The 18,648-nt window shown below is 57.3% G+C and overlaps 3 protein-coding genes across 5 annotated transcripts; all 3 read right to left on the reverse strand.

Annotated features, from left to right (window-relative positions):
* Nucleotides 1–424: 424 nt before the first annotated feature.
* LOC136992158 (interferon-inducible GTPase 5-like) lies at nucleotides 425–3,991 on the reverse strand. The gene is made up of 2 exons (XM_067297045.1): nucleotides 3,750–3,991; nucleotides 425–2,267 (listed from the first exon to the last, which is right to left on the reverse strand). Exon 2 carries the CDS (start codon nucleotides 2,234–2,236, stop codon nucleotides 932–934), a length of 1,305 nt encoding a protein of 434 aa, XP_067153146.1. The 5' UTR covers nucleotides 2,237–2,267; nucleotides 3,750–3,991; the 3' UTR covers nucleotides 425–931.
* A 4,088-nt stretch (nucleotides 3,992–8,079) lies between these two features.
* LOC136992159 (interferon-inducible GTPase 5-like) lies at nucleotides 8,080–11,095 on the reverse strand. Of its 2 annotated transcripts, none has more exons than XM_067297046.1 (2): nucleotides 10,712–11,095; nucleotides 8,080–9,924 (listed from the first exon to the last, which is right to left on the reverse strand). In XM_067297046.1, the coding sequence occupies exons 1-2, from the start codon at nucleotides 10,954–10,956 to the stop codon at nucleotides 8,589–8,591; spliced, it is 1,581 nt and encodes a 526-aa protein (XP_067153147.1). In that variant the 5' UTR covers nucleotides 10,957–11,095; the 3' UTR covers nucleotides 8,080–8,588. The 2 variants fall into 2 exon arrangements, with proteins under 2 accessions (XP_067153147.1, XP_067153148.1); XM_067297047.1 differs by having other exon boundaries at nucleotides 10,665–11,095.
* A 4,219-nt stretch (nucleotides 11,096–15,314) lies between these two features.
* On the reverse strand, nucleotides 15,315–18,140 carry LOC136992160 (interferon-inducible GTPase 5-like). 2 transcript variants are annotated; one of them, XM_067297048.1, is made up of 2 exons: nucleotides 17,757–18,140; nucleotides 15,315–16,970 (listed from the first exon to the last, which is right to left on the reverse strand). In XM_067297048.1, the coding sequence occupies exons 1-2, from the start codon at nucleotides 17,999–18,001 to the stop codon at nucleotides 16,151–16,153; spliced, it is 1,065 nt and encodes a 354-aa protein (XP_067153149.1). In that variant the 5' UTR covers nucleotides 18,002–18,140; the 3' UTR covers nucleotides 15,315–16,150. The 2 variants fall into 2 exon arrangements, with proteins under 2 accessions (XP_067153149.1, XP_067153150.1); XM_067297049.1 differs by having other exon boundaries at nucleotides 17,710–18,140.
* Nucleotides 18,141–18,648: the final 508 nt, after the last annotated feature.

The raw sequence follows: 18,648 nt of genomic DNA on the forward strand, positions 1-18,648 counted from the left end.
GCAGCTGGTCCGTGCGCTCGTCTGCTCGCACCCCGTGCCCCAGTGCCGCAGTCTGGGCTACCTTCTCATGAAACCGTATTTCTGTGCAAGGTTGTTGTCTGCTCGGTGCATGGGTGCATTGAGAGGTTCGAGGAGCAGCAGCTGGAGAGGGGCTGTGGGACACGGGAGCCGCAGGGCTGGGTGCCCGTGACACGAGAGCCTGGGGGCACCTGTGCTCCTGGTCCAGGCAGGGATGTTAGAAGGACTGAGAGCCTGGGCTGATACTCCAGGGACCTGCGCGCCTGGTGCGCTTGTGCACCTGACGGCAGGACTTCGGAGGCTCTAGACCGGGGCAGGTATTCATCGTAGGCAGAGGATTCAATATAGGCAGGGAGCCTAGATTTCATTGTGTTGAAAATCACAGAAATACCCATGACAAAATGGAATCTTTGCATGAGTGCTATTAAAAGCGATGAACAGTCGTGAAAGGCAAGTAAAGACAAGAATTAAGCTAGGAATACCACTAAAAGGAAAACGAAAATCATAATTCAAATATTAACATAAAGGCTCTAGAAACAGTCACACAACAGTAGAAATACTCTAGAACAATACTACTAGAAATATTAATAGAACAGGAGACAATAGAAAAGCATTGGCATAAAAAAAATAATACTATGTTAATTCCCAATAGAAGACCTACTGCTAACTAGCTTCACAAGAAAGCAATAGACTACTGCAGGAGCAGTCTTGGCCACACTCCTCCTGAGCTGTCCTGCTGCCAAGACACACATAGCTTCAGCGGTTCCCCCCACTCCCCAGCGCCAGCAGAGCACCCTGCAGCACTTCCACACAGCAAGGCATTGGCCACCCGTGGAGAATTCAGCTGGCTGGACTCAGCCCCTCTCCCCCCTGCTCTTGGCAGCTCCACACACTCCTTTCACACAGTTCGTGCTCAGCTCCACAAGTGGCTCTTTTGAGTCGTCCCCTCTAAAGCCTTCTGCAGAACACGTTCGGCATCAGCAGCAGCATCAGACAGAAAATTCTTCAACAGAAAGAACGTGGTGGGGAAAGAAATTGCTGCAGATGCCAGAGAGCCTATGACCCACCCGACTACAGGGATGACTTTTAACACAAGCAGAGGATATTGCACAGCACTCCCAATGCTTTTGGTCAACAGCTTAATTACAAGATCCTTGGTTATTTCATGGTGCAGGGGGGTCTTTATGACAGCCTTCAGCTCCTTGACAGGCTTGTTCACCTGTTCTGCAAGCTTCTGGAGGGATTCCTCAGACAGGCCAAAGGTCCGGCAGTACTCTTTCAGGGATGTCACCAGGATTGCAATGTCAACAGCAGTAGAGAGACCAGGGATGGGAACAGCAGATGCTCCACATGACGCAAGGCTTTTCAGCCAGACATACTTCATCAGCTCCTTCTTTTTCTGTCTCACGACCTCCCTTGAAGTGATGGCCAGGCACCGTAGGAAGCTGAGTTTCTTCTCACTTGGCAGATCATCCAGGAAGGTTTTCAGCAGTCTGGGACCATCGTACATCATGCTAAAATCATCCCTGCAGACAAGAAAGACTTGAGGGGACCTTATGCCCAGACGTGCCAGGTTCCTTTCACAGTCCTGCCTGATGCTAGCCAGGACTGCCATCTCATCATACCGCTGTGGCCGGATCTCAGTAGCTTGCTTCCCTTTTGCCTTCAGGACTCCCTCCTCATTGTACAGTTTTCGCTCATTGCTCACGTCCTGATCCACCTTGGAGCGCACAAAGTAGAAATGCTTCCCCCGAGCCTGAATCGCCTTTGCAAGAGTTGCATCATTGCATGTGAAGCGGCTGGAGGAGATGATGATGAAGAAGTCATAGTGGTCAAAATGCACCTGCTTAAGGTAGGTGTCCGGTCTGAATTTGGGTGTCCCAATCCCAGGCAGGTCCCAGAAAATCACGTGGGAGTGCTGTGGGTGAGGATAAGGGCTGCACTCCATCGTTGTCTCTGTCACTCCAATCTCAGCTGCGCCCTCCTCATGGTCCTGCAGGCCACGCATGGCATTGACGAAAGATGATTTCCCAGAGCCTGACTCACCTGTTACAGCAATGTGGAGCTGGATCTGTTCTTCATTAGCCAGGATCTCGTGTGCTTTTGTGGCTGCTGCTGTGAGGTCTCCTTTCTCTACTGCAGCCCTTATCTCATTCATGTCTCCTTCAGAAATAGGGGGAAGAGCCTCCGCCTCCAAGTGTGCCTCAGCGCTGGCCATGGCAGCTGCAGCGAGTGGGAGCCCGGTGAACCTGGAAGAAGAGCACAGGCTGTCTCTCCCCATGCGTAGCAGCAGAAAGAGGAATTCAGCACAAGGCTTGAGCCGCAGGCAGAGCGTGGCCACCAAAGCAGCCTGTCCAGCGTCCCCGCTCCCCTCTGCCGGCAACGCTGAAGCCCAGCCAAGCCTGGGGTACGAGGAAGGACTCTGAGGCTGTGCAAGCTGGGAGGCAGGAGGAGGCCTGGGGAGCGTGGGCCAAGGCGCTGTGGGGATGGAGAAGAGGGATCCGAGCTGGGATGGGCTGAGGAAGCAGCAGAAGAGGTGCTTGGGGGCAGTCTCAGAGCTGTGGGACAACGGCTGGGTGAAGAGGGGGGTGTCTTGTCTCAGAGGGGATTGCCGGGAAATGGGCCCAGGCACGGGGCAGATGGGCAGGGGAGCCCAGAGCGGTGTGCACCGCAGGGTCCTCTCTCTTGCTGCCTGCTTGCACAGTTGCTTTTCGCAGACCAGCACCAGCCGCCTCTCCCAGCCGCTGAGACCCACTAGCACACTCGGCAGTGTCACCCTGCGGGAAGCCAAAGCCCTTCCTGCCCCGGGAACTAGCCGGGGTAGCAGCCAGCACGAGGCAGGCCGAGTTAGGGTAGCTGTTTGCAGAAGCCTGTGAACATTAACCCTCTTTTTGCTCGGGGAGGAGAAATAGGAAACCACCTGTCCCAAACTACAGCGTCATTTTGGCATGCCGCCAAGGGAGCACACAGCCAAGCTGTGCAAACAGCCTGATGGTCATCAGGAAGTGCGAGAGCGTCCAGAAAGGTCCAGAAGAAGCACACTGGGAGCACCACGAGCAACGGCAAGAGCAAATCAGAAGACCACAGCGCAATCTGAACGGACTAATCATGGGCGAGGTATTCTTTACCCTCTCCCGTAGGGACCTTCTCTCCAGCCACCAGGGAAGCCCGGGAGCAGAGAAGAGCCCAGGGAAGCCTCACACCCCTGCACCAGGACCACGCATAGCACAGCAGGAACCACCACGGCAACTGGCCCGACCTCTCTCGGGGACCGCGTCCTCATCTCCGCACGCTCAGACCCCTCTAGGGAAGCGCCAAGGCCAGCCCCAGCCCTCTTGCAGGCTCCACTTGCTTCCACCACTCGTGAAGCTGGTGGCAGCTCTGACCACAGGGTGCCAGATGGGGGGCTGCTGGGACCTCGGAGATGCCCTGCTGCAATCACACCCATTCCCTCCAAGGAGACGCATCTCCTCCAAGGAGACTGAAGCCCCGTAGAAAGCAAGACCTTCAAGGCCATCACAAGAAGGGGGCGGGCGGGCGGGCACGGGGGTTGGGGGGCACTAAGCTCCCTTCTCCAGCTTGCTCATCTGGACCATAAACTTGCAGACAATGCCAGGCCCAGGGGAACTGGCATTCTGCTCCTCTTCCCCTGACCAGCACAGGACAAACTCTCCCTCATGCCCCGAGGACACCACCCAGCCCCTCGCTCCCGCACACCTCCGCAGCAGTACCTGGCGCCTGGGCAGGGGCGCCCAAGGCAGCTCTCACCCCTCCGCACAGCAGCTGAGGACCAACAAAAGGCTCCTGGCTGGCCCGCACCAGCCCTCTGCTCCTGCTCTCCTGCTCTCCCGAGTTTAAATGTTCAGCCCAGGTGTGACGTGCAGCCAAGAGGGCTGGCTTTGCATTTAAGGAGGCTCCTGAGCAGCCAGCAGCTGGAGGTTGCTCCCCAAAGCCAGGGGAAGTGAGCTCGGCTGGCAGGGAAAAAGTCTTCCTGCTGGCTATCGGCAGGTTCTGCAGCACGGCAGGAAGGGCAGGAGGGAGCCCGCGGGCACAGCCGGCTACCCCTGCTGCTCCTGCCACGCGGACTGAATTCCCCCCCCCCAAAAAGCCTGTGCCCACTGCTTCTTCTCCTGTCACTGTCCATCCTCACGAAGCCAGGGCTCTCCGCTCCTCTCTAACTCCCCTGTAGGTATTGGGAGAGTGGGATTAGATCCCCACGAGCTGGAGCTTCTCCAGGCTGCGATAGAGCCAACTCCTTCAGCCTTTCCCATAGGCAAGTTCTCCAGCCCTCTGTTCACCTTGGTGGCCCTCTGCCAGACGCTCTCCCATTTTGCACTCTTTCTTGAACAGTCAACCGCATGACGAGTGAGTAAGGAGTTAACAGGATTGGAGAAGTTTGTCAACACTACGTGCAAGGCCGTGGAATAGAAACTGCACAGACCCCAGGGAGGGAGGAAGCGATACGGAGGTACTGCGGTCTTCCCTCGCTAGCACGGACTTTCGAAGCAGAAAAAGAAGAAACAGTCCTGTGCTTGTGCGACTCGCAGAGGTCAGCAAAAGCAGTGTTTGCCCAGAGTCCCAGTCGTATAAAAAGGAACTTGGAAACTAAGAGAGTTTGAGCAGGGACGGGGACCCTTTCCCACAGCTTGCCTGAGCTCTTCTCCATCGCCTTCCCGGCAGCAAGGCAATCTCGTCCCCAGGCCACCCGGGGCAGCCAGAACCGCTGCCCTCAGCTAAAGGCTGCGCCGAGGAGACACTCAGAGCGGGAAGAGGAGGCACAGCCCACCCCGAATTAGACACAAAGCCAGCACCCCCTCAAAGCCAACACAACCTCAGCCCAGGGGAGGAAAGCAAAGTCCTTCCAGCCCCAGGCCAGGCACTCCCCTCCACATGTTTTCGCTCTTGCAGGTTCCTTCTTTCGCTTTCTCTGTAGGCAGGGCTTGGGCAATACGAGGGCGATGGGCTCAGAGGCCTGAGAGAGCGAGCAAGCGCGCGAGCGAGCTCCTCTCTGCCTCTGCAGGAGTAAGGGAAGGAATCGGCAGAAGGACCCACAGTCAGCGGCAGTCTTTGGGAGAGTGTGTCCAGTGGGGAAGGGAAGAGCCCCTCCTTGCTCTCCCTCCGCTCACGTCCCCTCCTGCTTGGCTGGGAGCCCCTGTGTCGCGGAAGGAGCGATGCACTCCCCTCGTAAGAGGGAAGCAGCACTACGTTTATTGCGGTAAGACAGCGACTTAACGAAGTTCAATCGTAAATAAGAACGATTTAACGAGGTTCGATTGGCAAGGCTCACTCAGTTATTTACTTCATGAAGGACAGGGTCAGATGCATGCACAACGGAGACCCTCCCGTTGAGTCACGAGGTTCAGACTGGACACCCTTGCCTTCTAAACTCCTTCAGAGAGGAGCCTGGGTGCAGCTGGATCTGATCCTAGTCCCAGACTTGCTCAACGGTTCATGTCTAAAGGAGTGTGTGCGCAGGAATCTCTCCCGTTGAGTCACGAGGTTCAGAAAGGACCCCCTTGCTTTCTAAACTCCTTCGGAAAGGAGCCTGGGTGCGGCTGGATCCAGTCCTAGTCCCAGACTTGGTCAACGGTATATGTCTAAGGGAATATGTGCACAATTAATCAGAGATATAGCTCATGAAAGTTTCATAAAGTTCAGCATGCTATTAATCACTTACTGAGGATCTGTCGTGGGTAGGGAATCTCTCGACCTTGAGGAGTAACCTTGAGAGGCATCCCTGCTCAAGAGGAGGTTCTGCGGTGCAGCCCGCTGCTGTGCAGGAGAGCTCCAGGGGCTCTGGGCTGCCCCCTAGTTATGGGGAGGGGGAGATGATTGACTCATAGTCATATGATGAGGTTCTCCAGAGCCCTGTCAAGGCGAGTCTCGAATATTGCTGGGGACAGGGAGTCCACCCCTTCCCTGGGCATCCTATTCCAACATGGAAGCAAAAGAGAATCAAGAGCAGCAAGGCTAACTTCATTTTACTAATCACTGCCACCTTGAGATAGAACAAGGAATGAAGTCTTGAACCTTGGGTGAGGTCTTGTACCTTGTAAAACACAGGAAGTCAAAGTGGATAAAAGCAGCTGGAAGTTGTAGAGGTTGCTAGTGAAACCCCCCCCAAAAAAACATTCTCTTAGCTCCTCAGTGAACATTTAGCCAATCAGAGGGTGACTGTACCACCCTAAGAACCGTACGCAAGTCATTTGCTTGTTGTAAGCAGGGAAGCCTCTGCCTGACCTGTGCATCAGGCACACTTCCCCTGCAGCTGCCGGTGCGTGGGAATAAGGGCGCTCTGAACCAAATTGCTGCTAGCAGCTTTCTACAACACTAATGTTCAGTCGTTCTTGGGGTGGAGGAAGCGGTGAGTGACTGCGGTGGGTTAGCGCCTGCTGCAAGTGACAGAGGCGCTCATCTGCAGACCTCACCTGTCACCTGGAGACGATTGCTGCTTGCTGGGGGCTTGGATCCACAGTGCTGTGGAGAGACTGCCACAGCTTGTCCACCCCTCGGACGATTACCCCTGCTGCTCTTCCAAGTGAGCACCAAAGATACTGCCGTGGCAACCTGGAAAGTACCAAAGCCAGTAGGAGCCCCGTGTTCACAGGCGCTGATCCTCAGGGGGGACTTGAACCACCCTCATAACTGCTGGAGGGACAACACAGCAGGGCACAAGCAAACCAGCAGGTTCCTGGAGAGCATCAGCGACAACTTCCAGCTACGGGTGATATGCTAGAGGAGTCCTCAAGAAGACATGCTCTGCTGGACCTCGTACCTTCGAGCAAGCAAGGGCTGGCTGGGGATATAAAGGTTGGGGGCAGCCTTGGCTGCAGTGACCATGAGGTGGTGGGGTTCAGGACCCTGAGAGCAGCGCAAGAAGGAGGATTACAACCCCGGACTTCAGGAAAGCAACTGTGGCCTCTTTGGGGACCTGCTTGAAAGAAGCGCAAGGGACAGGGGCCTAGTGGGAAGAGGGGTCCTAGAAAGCTGGTCCATATTCAAGGATCACCTCCTCCAAGGCCAAGAACAGTCCATCCCAATAATCGGGAAGGCAAGCAAAGATGGCAGGAGACCTGCATGGACGAACAAGGAGCCCCTGGAGAAACTCAGACGTAACAAGGCAGTATGCAGCAGGTGGAAGCCAGGACAGGCAGCGTGGCAGGAATACCAGGACAGGGTCTGAGCACCCATAACCCAACACCAGCCCCCTCACCCTGCCTTTCCCAAGGCCCCGGAGCAGCCACGGAGCTCGTTCCTGAGCTCCCCCGCGTACCTGGGGCTGGGCGGGGCTTGGCCCCACCCCCACCCCCACCCCCACCCCAAGGTATATGGAGGAAATTTCCTTGCTTCCAAATAGTTCAATTAGCTCAGTTCAGAGACTAATTTGTTCAAATTTTAGAATCTCTTTGAGAGATGAAAAGCTCTTTCTACAATTTATTGGTAGCATTTATGGGGTAGCTTTCACGTAGCTTGGAGGTATTGAAACGGGGACCAGTGGGGGAGAAAGTAATTAGGGGCTGGTTGTTTATGTGGAAGGAGACAAGGGTGGAGAAAGGGAGAGATGGAGGTGGGTGGGAGGAGAAGAGGCACGGGGAAATGGAGAGAAGGGGGACAAGAGGGGCAGGCGGGGTGCAAGAGAGCAGCTGGTCCGTGCGCTCGTCTGCTCGCACCCCGTGCCCCAGTGCCGCAGTCTGGGCTACCTTCTCATGAAACCGTATTTCTGTGCGAGGTTGTTGTCTGCTTGGTGCGCGGGTGCATTGAGAGGTCTGAGGAGCAGCAGCTGGAGAGGGGCTGTGGGACACGGGAGCCGCAGGGCTGGGTGCCCGTGACACGAGAGCCTGGGGGCACCTGTGCTCCTGGTCCAGGCAGGGATGTTAGAAGGACTGAGAGCCTGGGCTGATACTCCAGGGACCTGCGCGCCTGGTGCGCTTGTGCACCCGACGGCGGGACTTCGGAGGCTCTAGACCGGGACAGGTATTCATCGTAGGCAGAGGATTCAATATAGGCAGGGAGCCTAGATTTCATTGTGTTGAAAATCACAGAAATACCCATGACAAAATGGAATCTTTGCATGAGTGCTATTAAAAGCGATGAACAGTCATGAAAGGCAAGTAAAGACAAGAATTAAGCTAGGAATACCACTAAAAGGAAAATGAAAATCATAATTCAAATATTAACATAAAGGCTGTAGAAACAGTCACACAACAGTAGAAATACACTAGAACAATACTACTAGAAATATTAATAGAACAGGAGACAATAGAAAAGCATTGGCATAAAAAAAATAATACTATGTTAATTCCCAATAGAAGACCTACTGCTAACTAGCTTCACAAGAAAGCAATAGACTACTGCAGGAGCAGTCTTGGCCACACTCCTCCTGAGCTGTCCTGCTGCCAAGACACACATAGCTTCAGCGGTTCACCCCACTCCCCAGCGCCACCAGAGCACCCTGCAGCACTTCCACACAGCAAGGCATTGGCCACCCGTGGAGAATCCAGCTGGCTGGACTCAGCCCCTCTCCCCCCTGCTCTTGGCAGCTCCACACACTCCTTTCACACAGTTTGTGCTCAGCTCCACAAGTGGCTCTTTTGAGTCGTCCCCTCTAAAGCCTTCTGCAGAACACGTTCGGCATCAGCAGCAGCATCAGACAGAAAATTCCTCAACAGAAAGAACGTGGTGGGGAAAGCCATTGCTGCAGACACCAGAGAACCTATAGGCCCTAAGAAAGTGGGGATGGATTTCAACAAAAATGGAAGATTTTTCGCAGCACCCCCAATGCTTTGGGTCAACAGCTTAATTACAAGATCCTTGGTTATTTCGTGGTCCAGGGGGGTCTTTATGCCATCTGTGAGCTCCTTGACAGGCTTGTTCACCTGTTCTGCAAGTTTCTGGAGGGATTCCTCAGCCAGGCCAAAGGTCCGGCAGTACTCTTTCAGGGATGTCACCAGGATTGCAATGTCAACAGCAGCAGAGAGACCAGGGATGGGAACAGCAGATGCTCCACACGACGCAAGGCTTTTCAGCCAGACATACTTCATCAGCTCCTCCTTTTTCTTTCTCAGGACCTCCCTTGAAGTGATGGCCAGGCACTGTAGGAAGCTGAGTTTCTTCTCACTTGGCAGATCATCCAGGAAGGTTTTCAGCAGTCTGGGACCATCGTACTTCATGCTAAAATCATCCCTGCAGACAAGAAAGACTTGAGGGGACCTTATGCCCAGACGTGCCAGCTTCCTTTCACAGTCCTGCCTGATCCTAAGCAGGACTGCCATCTCATCATACCGCTGTGACCGGGTCTCAGTAGCTTGCTTCCCTTTTGCCTTCAGGACTCCCTCCTCATTGTACAGTCTTCGCTCATTGCTCACGTCCTGATCCACCTTGGAGCGCACAAAGTAGAAACGCTTCCCCTGAGCCTGAATCTCCTTTGCAAGAGTTGCAGCATTTTGTGTGAAGCGGCTGGAGGAGATGATGATGAAGAAGTCATAGCGGTCAAAATGCACCTGCTTAAGGTAGGTGTCCGGTGTGCAACTGGGTGCCCCAATCCCAGGCAGGTCCCAGACAGTCACGTGGGAGTGCTGGGGGTGAGGATAAGGGCTGCACTCCATCGTTGTCTCCATCACTCCAAGCTCAGCTGCGCCCTCCTCATGGTCCTGCAGGCCACGCATGGCATTGACGAAAGATGATTTCCCAGAGCCTGACTCACCTGTTACAGCAATGTGGAGCTGGATCTGTTCTTCACTAGCCAGGATCTCCTGTGCTTTTGTGGCTGCTGCTCTGAGGTCTCCTTTCTCTACTGCAGCCCTTATCTCATTTGTGTCTCCGTCAGAAATATGGGGAAGAGCCTCCGCCTCCAAGTGTGCCTCAGCGCTGGCCATGGCAGCTGCAGCGAGTGGGTGCCCGGTGAACCTGGAAGAAGAGCACAGGCTGTCTCTCCCCATGCGTAGCAGCAGAAAGAGGAATTCAGCACAAGGCTTGAGCCGCAGGCAGAGCGTGGCCACCAAAGCAGCCTGTCCAGCGTGCCCGCTCCCCTCTGCCGGCAACGCTGAAGCCCAGCCAAGCCTGGGGTACGAGGAAGGACTCTGGGGCTGTGCACGCTGGGAGGCAGGAGGAGGCCTGGGGAGCGTGGGCCAAGGTGCTGTGGGGACGGAGAAGAGGGATCCGAGCTGGGATGGGCTGAGGGAGCAGCAGAAGAGGTGCTTGGGGGCAGTCTCAGAGCTGCGGGACAAGGGCTGGGTGAAGAGGGGGGTGTCTTGTCTCAGAGGGGATTGCTGGGAAACGGGCCCAGGCACGGGGCAGATGGGCAGGGGAGCCCAGAGCGGTGTGCACCGCAGGGTCCTCTCTCTTGCTGCCTGCTTGCACAGTTGCTTTTCACAGACCAGCACCAGCCGCCTCTCCCAGCCGCTGAGACCCACCAGCACACTCGGCGGCGTCACCCTGCGGGAAGCCAAAGCCCTTCCTGCCCCGGGAACTAGCCGGGGTAGCAGCCAGCACGAGGCAGGCCGAGTTAGGGTAGCTGTTTGCAGAAGCCTGTGAACGTTAACCCTCTTTTTGCTCGGGGAGGAGAAATAGGAAACCACTTTGTTACCAAAGGCCCCAGACAAGAAAGAGTCTCAAGGGGCGGGGGGGGCGAATGGGGGAACTGTTACCATGTCGGACAAGAAGGAGTCTCAACAGGAGCCTCAGACAAACATACCCAAGGACACCGGTGCAGCTGGGCCTGATACATCCTGAGAAAGTACAGATAAACCAGCAGAAGCCAGTTGGAGCCAAGATAAGGGCTGAAACAGTTTTTCTCAAACAAGGAAGCAGGCCAAGTTGAGACCATGTATGGAAAAGTAGAGCAAAGTTCATGGCAAGACACTGAGTGACACCTCTTCTGAGACCACTAGGGACCACCAGAGACCCCCACAGAAGACCCCCCAGAGAGTCAGATTGCATGCCTAATGATTATGTAAATGTAGTAATTAGTTCTAGGAAATAGAATGAATATGTGTAATAATTTCTGGAAATTTAATGTGTACGTATATGATAGAGCAATATAAACTTTAGATGATGCGACACCCAGTGTGCACGTAGGGTGGAGCTATCCCCCGTGCACCCGGCGCCGTAATAAAGAGAATGCCTGCTTCTTAATGCTACATTGGTGTAGCGTCCTCTGTTCACCTTGGTGGCCCTCAGCCAGACGCTCTCCCATTTTGCACCGTCCCTCTTGAACAGGGCCGACCGAGACTGGACACGGTTGTCCCGGTGTGGCGGAACAAGCGCCCAACAGCGCGTGATAATCCCGTCGCTTCACCTGCTGGCCACACGTGGTCACCGGTGCCGCCCAGGACACCGCGTGCCTTCCTCCTCCCTGCGGGGAGGGGAGCGCTCAGCCCTGGCACGTGGAGCAGGCCTGGGCTCCGCGGACGCCTGCCCCTGGGGCCAGGGAGAGACGCTCCGCGCCCGGCGCCAGGCACCCTCTTCTCGCAAAGGCGTCTCCGGCAGGGCGCCGTGAGGCCACGGGCGCAGAGCAGCCCTGGGGCGAGGCTGCCCCCCTGCCCCTGCTCCGCACCGGTGCCAGCGGAGCCCGCTCCTCGTCGGGGTCGCGTGGGCGCGGGGGAGCAGACCCGCGGGGCCGGGCGCTCAGCCCCCCAGGCCCTTGGCGGGAGGGCAGAAGCTGCTCTCGTTGAAGGCCCTCCCTCTGCCGCCAAACCCTGCGGGGCTGCGGCGGAGCCGGGCGCAGACGGCACTGGGGCTGATGCCTCACGTGACGGCGGCCCAGCCCTTCTCGTCGGCTGTCAGCCTGCTGCGGCTCGTAGCGACCGCGGAGCCAGAGCGTCCTTAACGGGAGCGCCCGGGCGCAGCAGACCTGTGCGGTTCCCGCAAGGGCACGCAGTCCCTCCCGGGCCGAATAACCTCCGGGCGACGCTCCGAGCCCCCGACCAAAGGCCGGAGGCGTTGTGCCTGCCGGAGAGCGTGTGTGTGCAAGGGCAGAGCGGGAGCCGAGCTGGGAGGCCGAGCAGGGGGAGCTGCGGCGGAGCCAAGCGCAGCCCTTGCGCGTGCCCTGACGGCACCTGAAGCTGGGCAGATAGCTCCTGCCTCTCCGCCGGGCTGCAGCTGTGAGGAAAGCGACTGGGTCTGAAGGGATGAGGTTTTTAATCCCCGGCGGGAAAGCTGCTTGCACCATGCAGGCGCTGTGTGTGACAGGTGACTTAGCACAGGCCTTGCAGTTTCTGAACCTCCTTCTCTAGGAGGGGAGAACAGGCCCAAGGGGCTTCTTGGGGAGGAGACCCGGCCTGCTCACCACCGCAGCACGCAAACGACGGACAAGGAGCCCATGACAAGGAGTCGGTGCTGTGCGGAGCAGCCTGGGGTGTGGGCTGCCGGGAGCAGGGCTAAGGTTTTGCTCACAAGAAAGCAACAGTCTCGCGCCACTGACGTGGGACCGGGAGAGCGACGCAGGGCTCCCGGCCTGCCAGGGGCCAGTGGGGATGCCTGGCTGTGCTATAAAGCAGCGTTTGGGACTGCAGATTGCGACGGAGAGGACGCCAAAGGGGCGCCCGTCCTCGGCCGGGGACCCTTTCCCACGGCTTGCCTGAGCTCTTCTCCGTCGCCTTCCCGGCAGCAAGGCAAACTCGTCCCCAGGCCACCCGGGGCAGCCAGAACCGCTGCCCTCAGCTAAGGGCTGCGCCGAGGAGACACTCAGAGCAGGAAGAGGAGGCACAGCCCACCCCGAATTAGACACAAAGCCAGCACCCCCTCAAAGCCAACAAAACCTCAGCCCAGGGGAGGAAAGCAAAGTCCTTCCAGCCCCAGGCCAGGCACTCCCCTCCACATGTTTTCGCTCTTGCAGGTTCCTTCTTTCGCTTTCTCTGTAGGCAGGGCTTGGGCAATACGAGGGCGATGGGCTCAGAGGCCTGAGAGAGCGAGCAAGCGCGCGAGCGAGCTCCTCTCTGCCTCTGCAGGAGTAAGGGAAGGAATCAGCAGAAGGACCCACAGTCAGCGGCTGTCTTTGGGAGAGTGTGTCCAGTGGGGAAGGGAAGAGCCCCTCCTTGCTCTCCCTCCGCTCACGTCCCCTCCTGCTTGGCTGGGAGCCCCTGCCGTTTGTGGGAGCCTGGAGCGGCTTTTGCAACACATTCCAAAGAGCAAAGGTCTGAATTATGGGGGAAATCTGCCCATGTCCCCAGTGGGGGAACACGCAAGCCCTACGCAGACAGGATTTCTACTCCCTTCTTCAAGGAAATACTCCGAGAGGGGAAAATCCCAAGCACAGGAGCTGAATCTCCAGGTCACACAGGTCCAGATGAGGTTCGAGTGGAGCGAAAGCATGCGGGACAGGCCCAAACACATGTCGTTCTCAAGCAAGTTCTTTTCCACCAGCTCTCAGGTGCTTCAGGCAAAGCCCTACGTATGGGAATGCTTCTGGATCATTAGTCGAGCCAAGGGTAAAAGCGAGAGAGCAACTTCCCCCTTCACCGCCAGCGCTGCCCTGGGAGCCCCGCTGAGCTGCACAGCCCATCGTGGCGAGCAGAGTCCGGCCAGGCTGCGCTTTGCCCTTCAGCTGTGCGGAAGGCAAGGGGCTGCAGTGAGGAAAGCACACCATCGCCATCTTTTTGGCCAAGCCTTGCATGCATCCTGGGAGAAATGACACGAAAGCCTGCAAGCTGAGGGGAGAGGTGGGGCTCTGCGTGGCCCTAAACCAGAAGCGCCCCTCTCCTGGAAGACGAGGAATTTCTCCTCTTCCCCTCCAGAGCACCGGCTCTCTCACCGCAGCACCACGTGCACGGAGCAGCCTAAAGCCCGGGCGGTCTGGGGCACAGAAACACCCAAACGCCAAGGAGCAGACGCGGCACCATTTTCCTGTGCTCCTGGGCCACACAGCAGCACGGTCACTGGTGGAAGTAGCTCCCGTCTTTTTAAGACAGCTACAGGCATCCTCGCCAGGGCCGTGTGAGAGAGAGCGGAGGGAGCTCTGAGCCCTCCAGCCCACGTCCCGGGAACAGGCTTCCTGCAGCACCAGGAAGCCACGCGGAGCTTGTGGGTAAACCAGGAATGCGTGTGGCGCGTGCTACCTGGCTTGCCTGGCCCGCGACACAGGTGAGGCAGAGCAGGGTCCGCAGCGAGAGGGGCTGCAGCCTCGCCTGGTGGAGTGGGCAGAGCAGGGGCCCGACGGAGCCACTTGGAGCCAGGGGAAGCTTTTGTAGCACATTGCGATGTCCCCCTCCCACGAGGAAAGGCGGTGAAGTTCGGGGTTACTCCCCACGCTGGACGGAAACACGTGCCGCAATAGCGTACTTTGCCCCAGGATGGAAATGCTGACTCTGACAGCCTCCACGTCAGCTATGCTTTGACTGTGCGAATAGGGGGGAGGAGGGAGGACACCCCGAGACGGGAAGCCATGCTGCTACACGAACGGTAAGCATTTGCCACTCGGCAGCGTGAGCACCGAGAGAGAGCTTGGCCCTCTCTGCTTCAAACAGCTCCTCTGAAACCACTGCGGGGAAGCAGCACGTACCCAGAATCCCCAAAGGCACAACCTTGCAAGCCTTCACTGCGATGCATCAAAGCAATCGTTAGCAAGGCACCAGGCGTTAGACAGTCCCCTGGCCAGCTGCCTTGCGGTCTGTGCCCGTGCTCACGTACCCATGGAATTTGGTATGAATTTGCCGAAAGAAGGCGTCATGCCGGTGGTGCTCTGGGGAGGGACTGGCTCCTTGGAGTGCTTTCTCCAGACCAAATCCAAATCCACCCAGTCTTGGCCAAGAGCTTCCTGAGCGAGACCCTAGCACCTCTGGCTTGCTGCACCTCCCTCTAACCGACCGTCAAATAATGTCCCAGCAACACCAGCACTTGCTACGTTTTCCTATATGCGAGACTCTCCCCCGGTTCAGCCGTTTGTGTGTTTGCTGCAGGAGGAGCAGCTGACATGGAAGGCGGGATTTTCTGGCGCAGCCGTCTCACCTGCAGGCGGTATTGCTCTGGGCACGCTTGTACACCCAGATCACAGGTGCCTGGATGAGGGCAAAGATCCAAGCCGCTCCTCTGGTCAAAGTTTCCTTTCCTCCCCTTCTGCAAAACAAAGCAGCACTTGCTTCTCGGCAAGCTGGTCCAGATCTAGGAGAAGAGACTTGCACAGGGATTGTTCTAAGCACACTTTATTTCATTGCTGTGATGGTCGTGCAGCAGCACCCAAGAGCAGGCAGCAGTGGCTGTCCCCATGACACACATGGCGCAAAGGAGGAGCAGAGAGTCCTCCCTAGCCTGGAGCACTGACCATCCCCGAGGAAGATGGCAGGGGTGTCCAAGGGAGAGGCGCAGCCCCAAGAAGGGTGAGCTGTGCATGGCACGGGTAGCACGCAATGCCTGAAGGCCCCATGGGGCTGGCCATGGAGGCAGTAGCGCACCTCGTGGCCAAGCTGGGATGGGGGGTGTTTTGTGGGTACCGGTGTGTCAGCTTTGGGGAAAGCAGACGGCAGCTGGTGGGGCAGCCAGGCAGAGGGCCAAAGGGGGCACTGAGGGCAGGGGCATGCATCTGGCCAAGCACAGACCTGGACTTGGGTCTGGGACTCACATCGCAGAGCAGCTTGTTTCTCCTCGCCCATGGGGAAGGCAGCACCCCCAGCGCCAAGGCAGAGATCTCCCCTGCAGGCAGCCACGCTGGACAGTGGCATCCCGGCCACGTGGTCCAGGACCTTTGTCCTCAGGGCTGCAAGATTTCTCCTTAACCAGACTGTCCTTCAGCTCTTCAGAAGCAGAGCCTCAGGGAATAATCACTGGTGGCCTCCTCAAGGCACAGATTGTAACCTGAGCCTGCGCCCGAGCGAGCGAGTGTTAGCACCATGGACACGTGGTTGGCGACTTCCCCCAACTCACAGGCCTGTCCCCAGCCTCCCCCGGCATCCATGCTGCACAGCCCCAGCCCTCAAGTGGCTCCCAAAGGAGATGCCTCTGTGCCCAGACGCTCCTCCTGAGAGGCTCCTCCTGAAACGCAGAGCTTCTAGGTGAGAAGTCCAGCAGTACTCTTTCAGGGATGTCACCAGGATTGCAATGTCAACAGCAGCAGAGAGACCAGGGATGGGAACAGCAGATGCTCCACACGACGCAAGGCTTTTCAGCCAGACATACTTCATCAGCTCCTCCTTTTTCTTTCTCAGGACCTCCCTTGAAGTGATGGCCAGGCACTGTAGGAAGCTGAGTTTCTTCTCACTTGGCAGATCATCCAGGAAGGTTTGCAGCTAAAATCATCCCTGCAGACAAGAAAGACTTGAGGGGACCTTATGCCCAGATGTGCCAGCTTCCTTTCACAGTCCTGCCTGATCCTAAGCAGGACTGCCATCTCATCATACCGCTGAGACCGGGTCTCAGTAGCTTGCTTCCCTTTTGCCTTCAGGACTCCCTCCTCATCGTACAGTCTTCGCTCATTGCTCACGTCCTGATCCACCTTGGAGCGCACAAAGTAGAAATGCTTCCCCTGAGCCTGAATCTCCTTTGCAAGAGTTGCAGCATTTTGTGTGAAGCGGCTGGAGGAGATGATGATGAAGAAGTCATAGCGGTCAAAATGCACCTGCTTAAGGTAGGTGTCCGGTGTGCAACTGGGTGCCCCAATCCCAGGCAGGTCCCAGACAGTCACGTGGGAGTGCTGGGGGTGAGGATAAGGGCTGCACTCCATCGTTGTCTCCATCACTCCAAGCTCAGCTGCGCCCTCCTCACGGTCCTGCAGGCCACGCATGGCATTGACGAAAGATGATTTCCCAGAGCCTGACTCACCTGTTACAGCAATGTGGAGCTGGATCTGTTCTTCACTAGCCAGGATCTCCTGTGCTTTTGTGGCTGCTGCTCTGAGGTCTCCTTTCTCTACTGCAGCCCTTATCTCATTTGTGTCTCCGTCAGAAATATGGGGAAGAGCCTCCGCCTCCAAGTGTGCCTCAGCGCTGGCCATGGCAGCTGCAGCGAGTGGGTGCCCGGTGAACCTGGAAGAAGAGCACAGGCTGTCTCTCCCCATGCGTAGCAGCAGAAAGAGGACTTCAGCACAAGGCTTGAGCCGCAGGCAGAGCGTGGCCACCAAAGCAGCCTGTCCAGCGTGCCCGCTCCCCTCTGCCGGCAACGCTGAAGCCCAGCCAAGCCTGGGGTACGAGGAAGGACTCTGAGGCTGTGCACGCTGGGAGGCAGGAGGAGGCCTGGGGAGCGTGGGCCAAGGTGCTGTGGGGATGGAGAAGAGGGATCCGAGCTGGGATGGGCTGAGGGAGCAGCAGAAGAGGTGCTTGGGGGCAGTCTCAGAGCTGCGGGACAAGGGCTGGGTGAAGGGGGGGTGTCTTGTCTCAGAGGGGATTGCCGGGAAATGGGCCCAGGCACGGGGCAGATGGGCAGGGGAGCCCAGAGCGGGGTGGACCGCAGGGTCCTCTCTCTTGCTGCCTGCTTGCACAGTTGCTTTTCACAGACCAGCACCAGCCGCCTCTCCCAGCCGCTGAGACCCACCAGCACACTCGGCGGCGTCACCCTGCGGGAAGCCAAAGCCCTTCCTGCCCCAGGAACTAGCCGGGGTAGCAGTCAGCACGAGGCAGGCCGAGTTAGGGTAGCTGTTTGCAGAAGCCTGTGAACGTTAACCCTCTTTTTGCTCGGGGAGGAGAAATAGGAAACCACTTTGTTACCAAAGGCCCCAGACAAGAAAGAGTCTCAAGGGGCGGGGGGGGCGAATGGGGGAACTGTTACCATGTCGGACAAGAAGGAGTCTCAACAGGAGCCTCAGACAAACATACCCAAGGACACCGGTGCAGCTGGGCCTGATACATCCTGAGAAAGTACAGATAAACCAGCAGAAGCCAGTTGGAGCCAAGATAAGGACTGAAACAGTTTTTCTCAAACAAGGAAGCAGGCCAAGTTGAGACCATGTATGGAAAAGTAGAGCAAAGTTCATGGCAAGACACTGAGTGACACCTCTTCTGAGACCACTAGGGACCACCAGAGACCCCCACAGAAGACCCCCCAGAGAGTCAGATTGCATGCCTAATGATTATGTAAATGTAGTAATTAGTTCTAGGAAATAGAATGAATATGTGTAATAATTTCTGGAAATTTAATGTGTACGTATATGATAGAGCAATATAAACTTTAGATGATGCGACACCCAGTGTGCACGTAGGGTGGAGCTATCCCCCGTGCACCCGGCGCCGTAATAAAGAGAATGCCTGCTTCTTAATGCTACATTGGTGTAGCGTCCTCTGTTCACCTTGGTGGCCCTCAGCCAGACGCTCTCCCATTTTGCACTGTCCCTCCTGAACAGGGCCGACCGAAACTGGACACAGTTGTCCCGGTGTGGCGGAACAAGCGCCCAACAGCGCGTGATAATCCCGTCGCTTCACCTGCTGGCCACACGTGGTCACCGGTGCCGCCCAGGACACCGCGTGCCTTCCTCCTCCCTGCGGGGAGGGGAGCGCTCAGCCCTGGCACGTGGAGCAGGCCTGGGCTCCGCGGACGCCTGCCCCTGGGGCCAGGGAGAGACGCTCCGCGCCCGGCGCCAGGCACCCTCTTCTCGCAAAGGCGTCTCCGGCAGGGCGCCGTGAGGCCACGGGCGCAGAGCAGCCCTGGGGCGAGGCTGCCCCCCTGCCCCTGCTCCGCACCGGTGCCAGCGGAGCCCGCTCCTCGTCGGGG

The sequence above is a fragment of the Apteryx mantelli genome, chromosome 5 (assembly GCF_036417845.1).
Source record: "Apteryx mantelli isolate bAptMan1 chromosome 5, bAptMan1.hap1, whole genome shotgun sequence".
NCBI classification, from domain to species: domain Eukaryota; kingdom Metazoa; phylum Chordata; class Aves; order Apterygiformes; family Apterygidae; genus Apteryx; species Apteryx mantelli.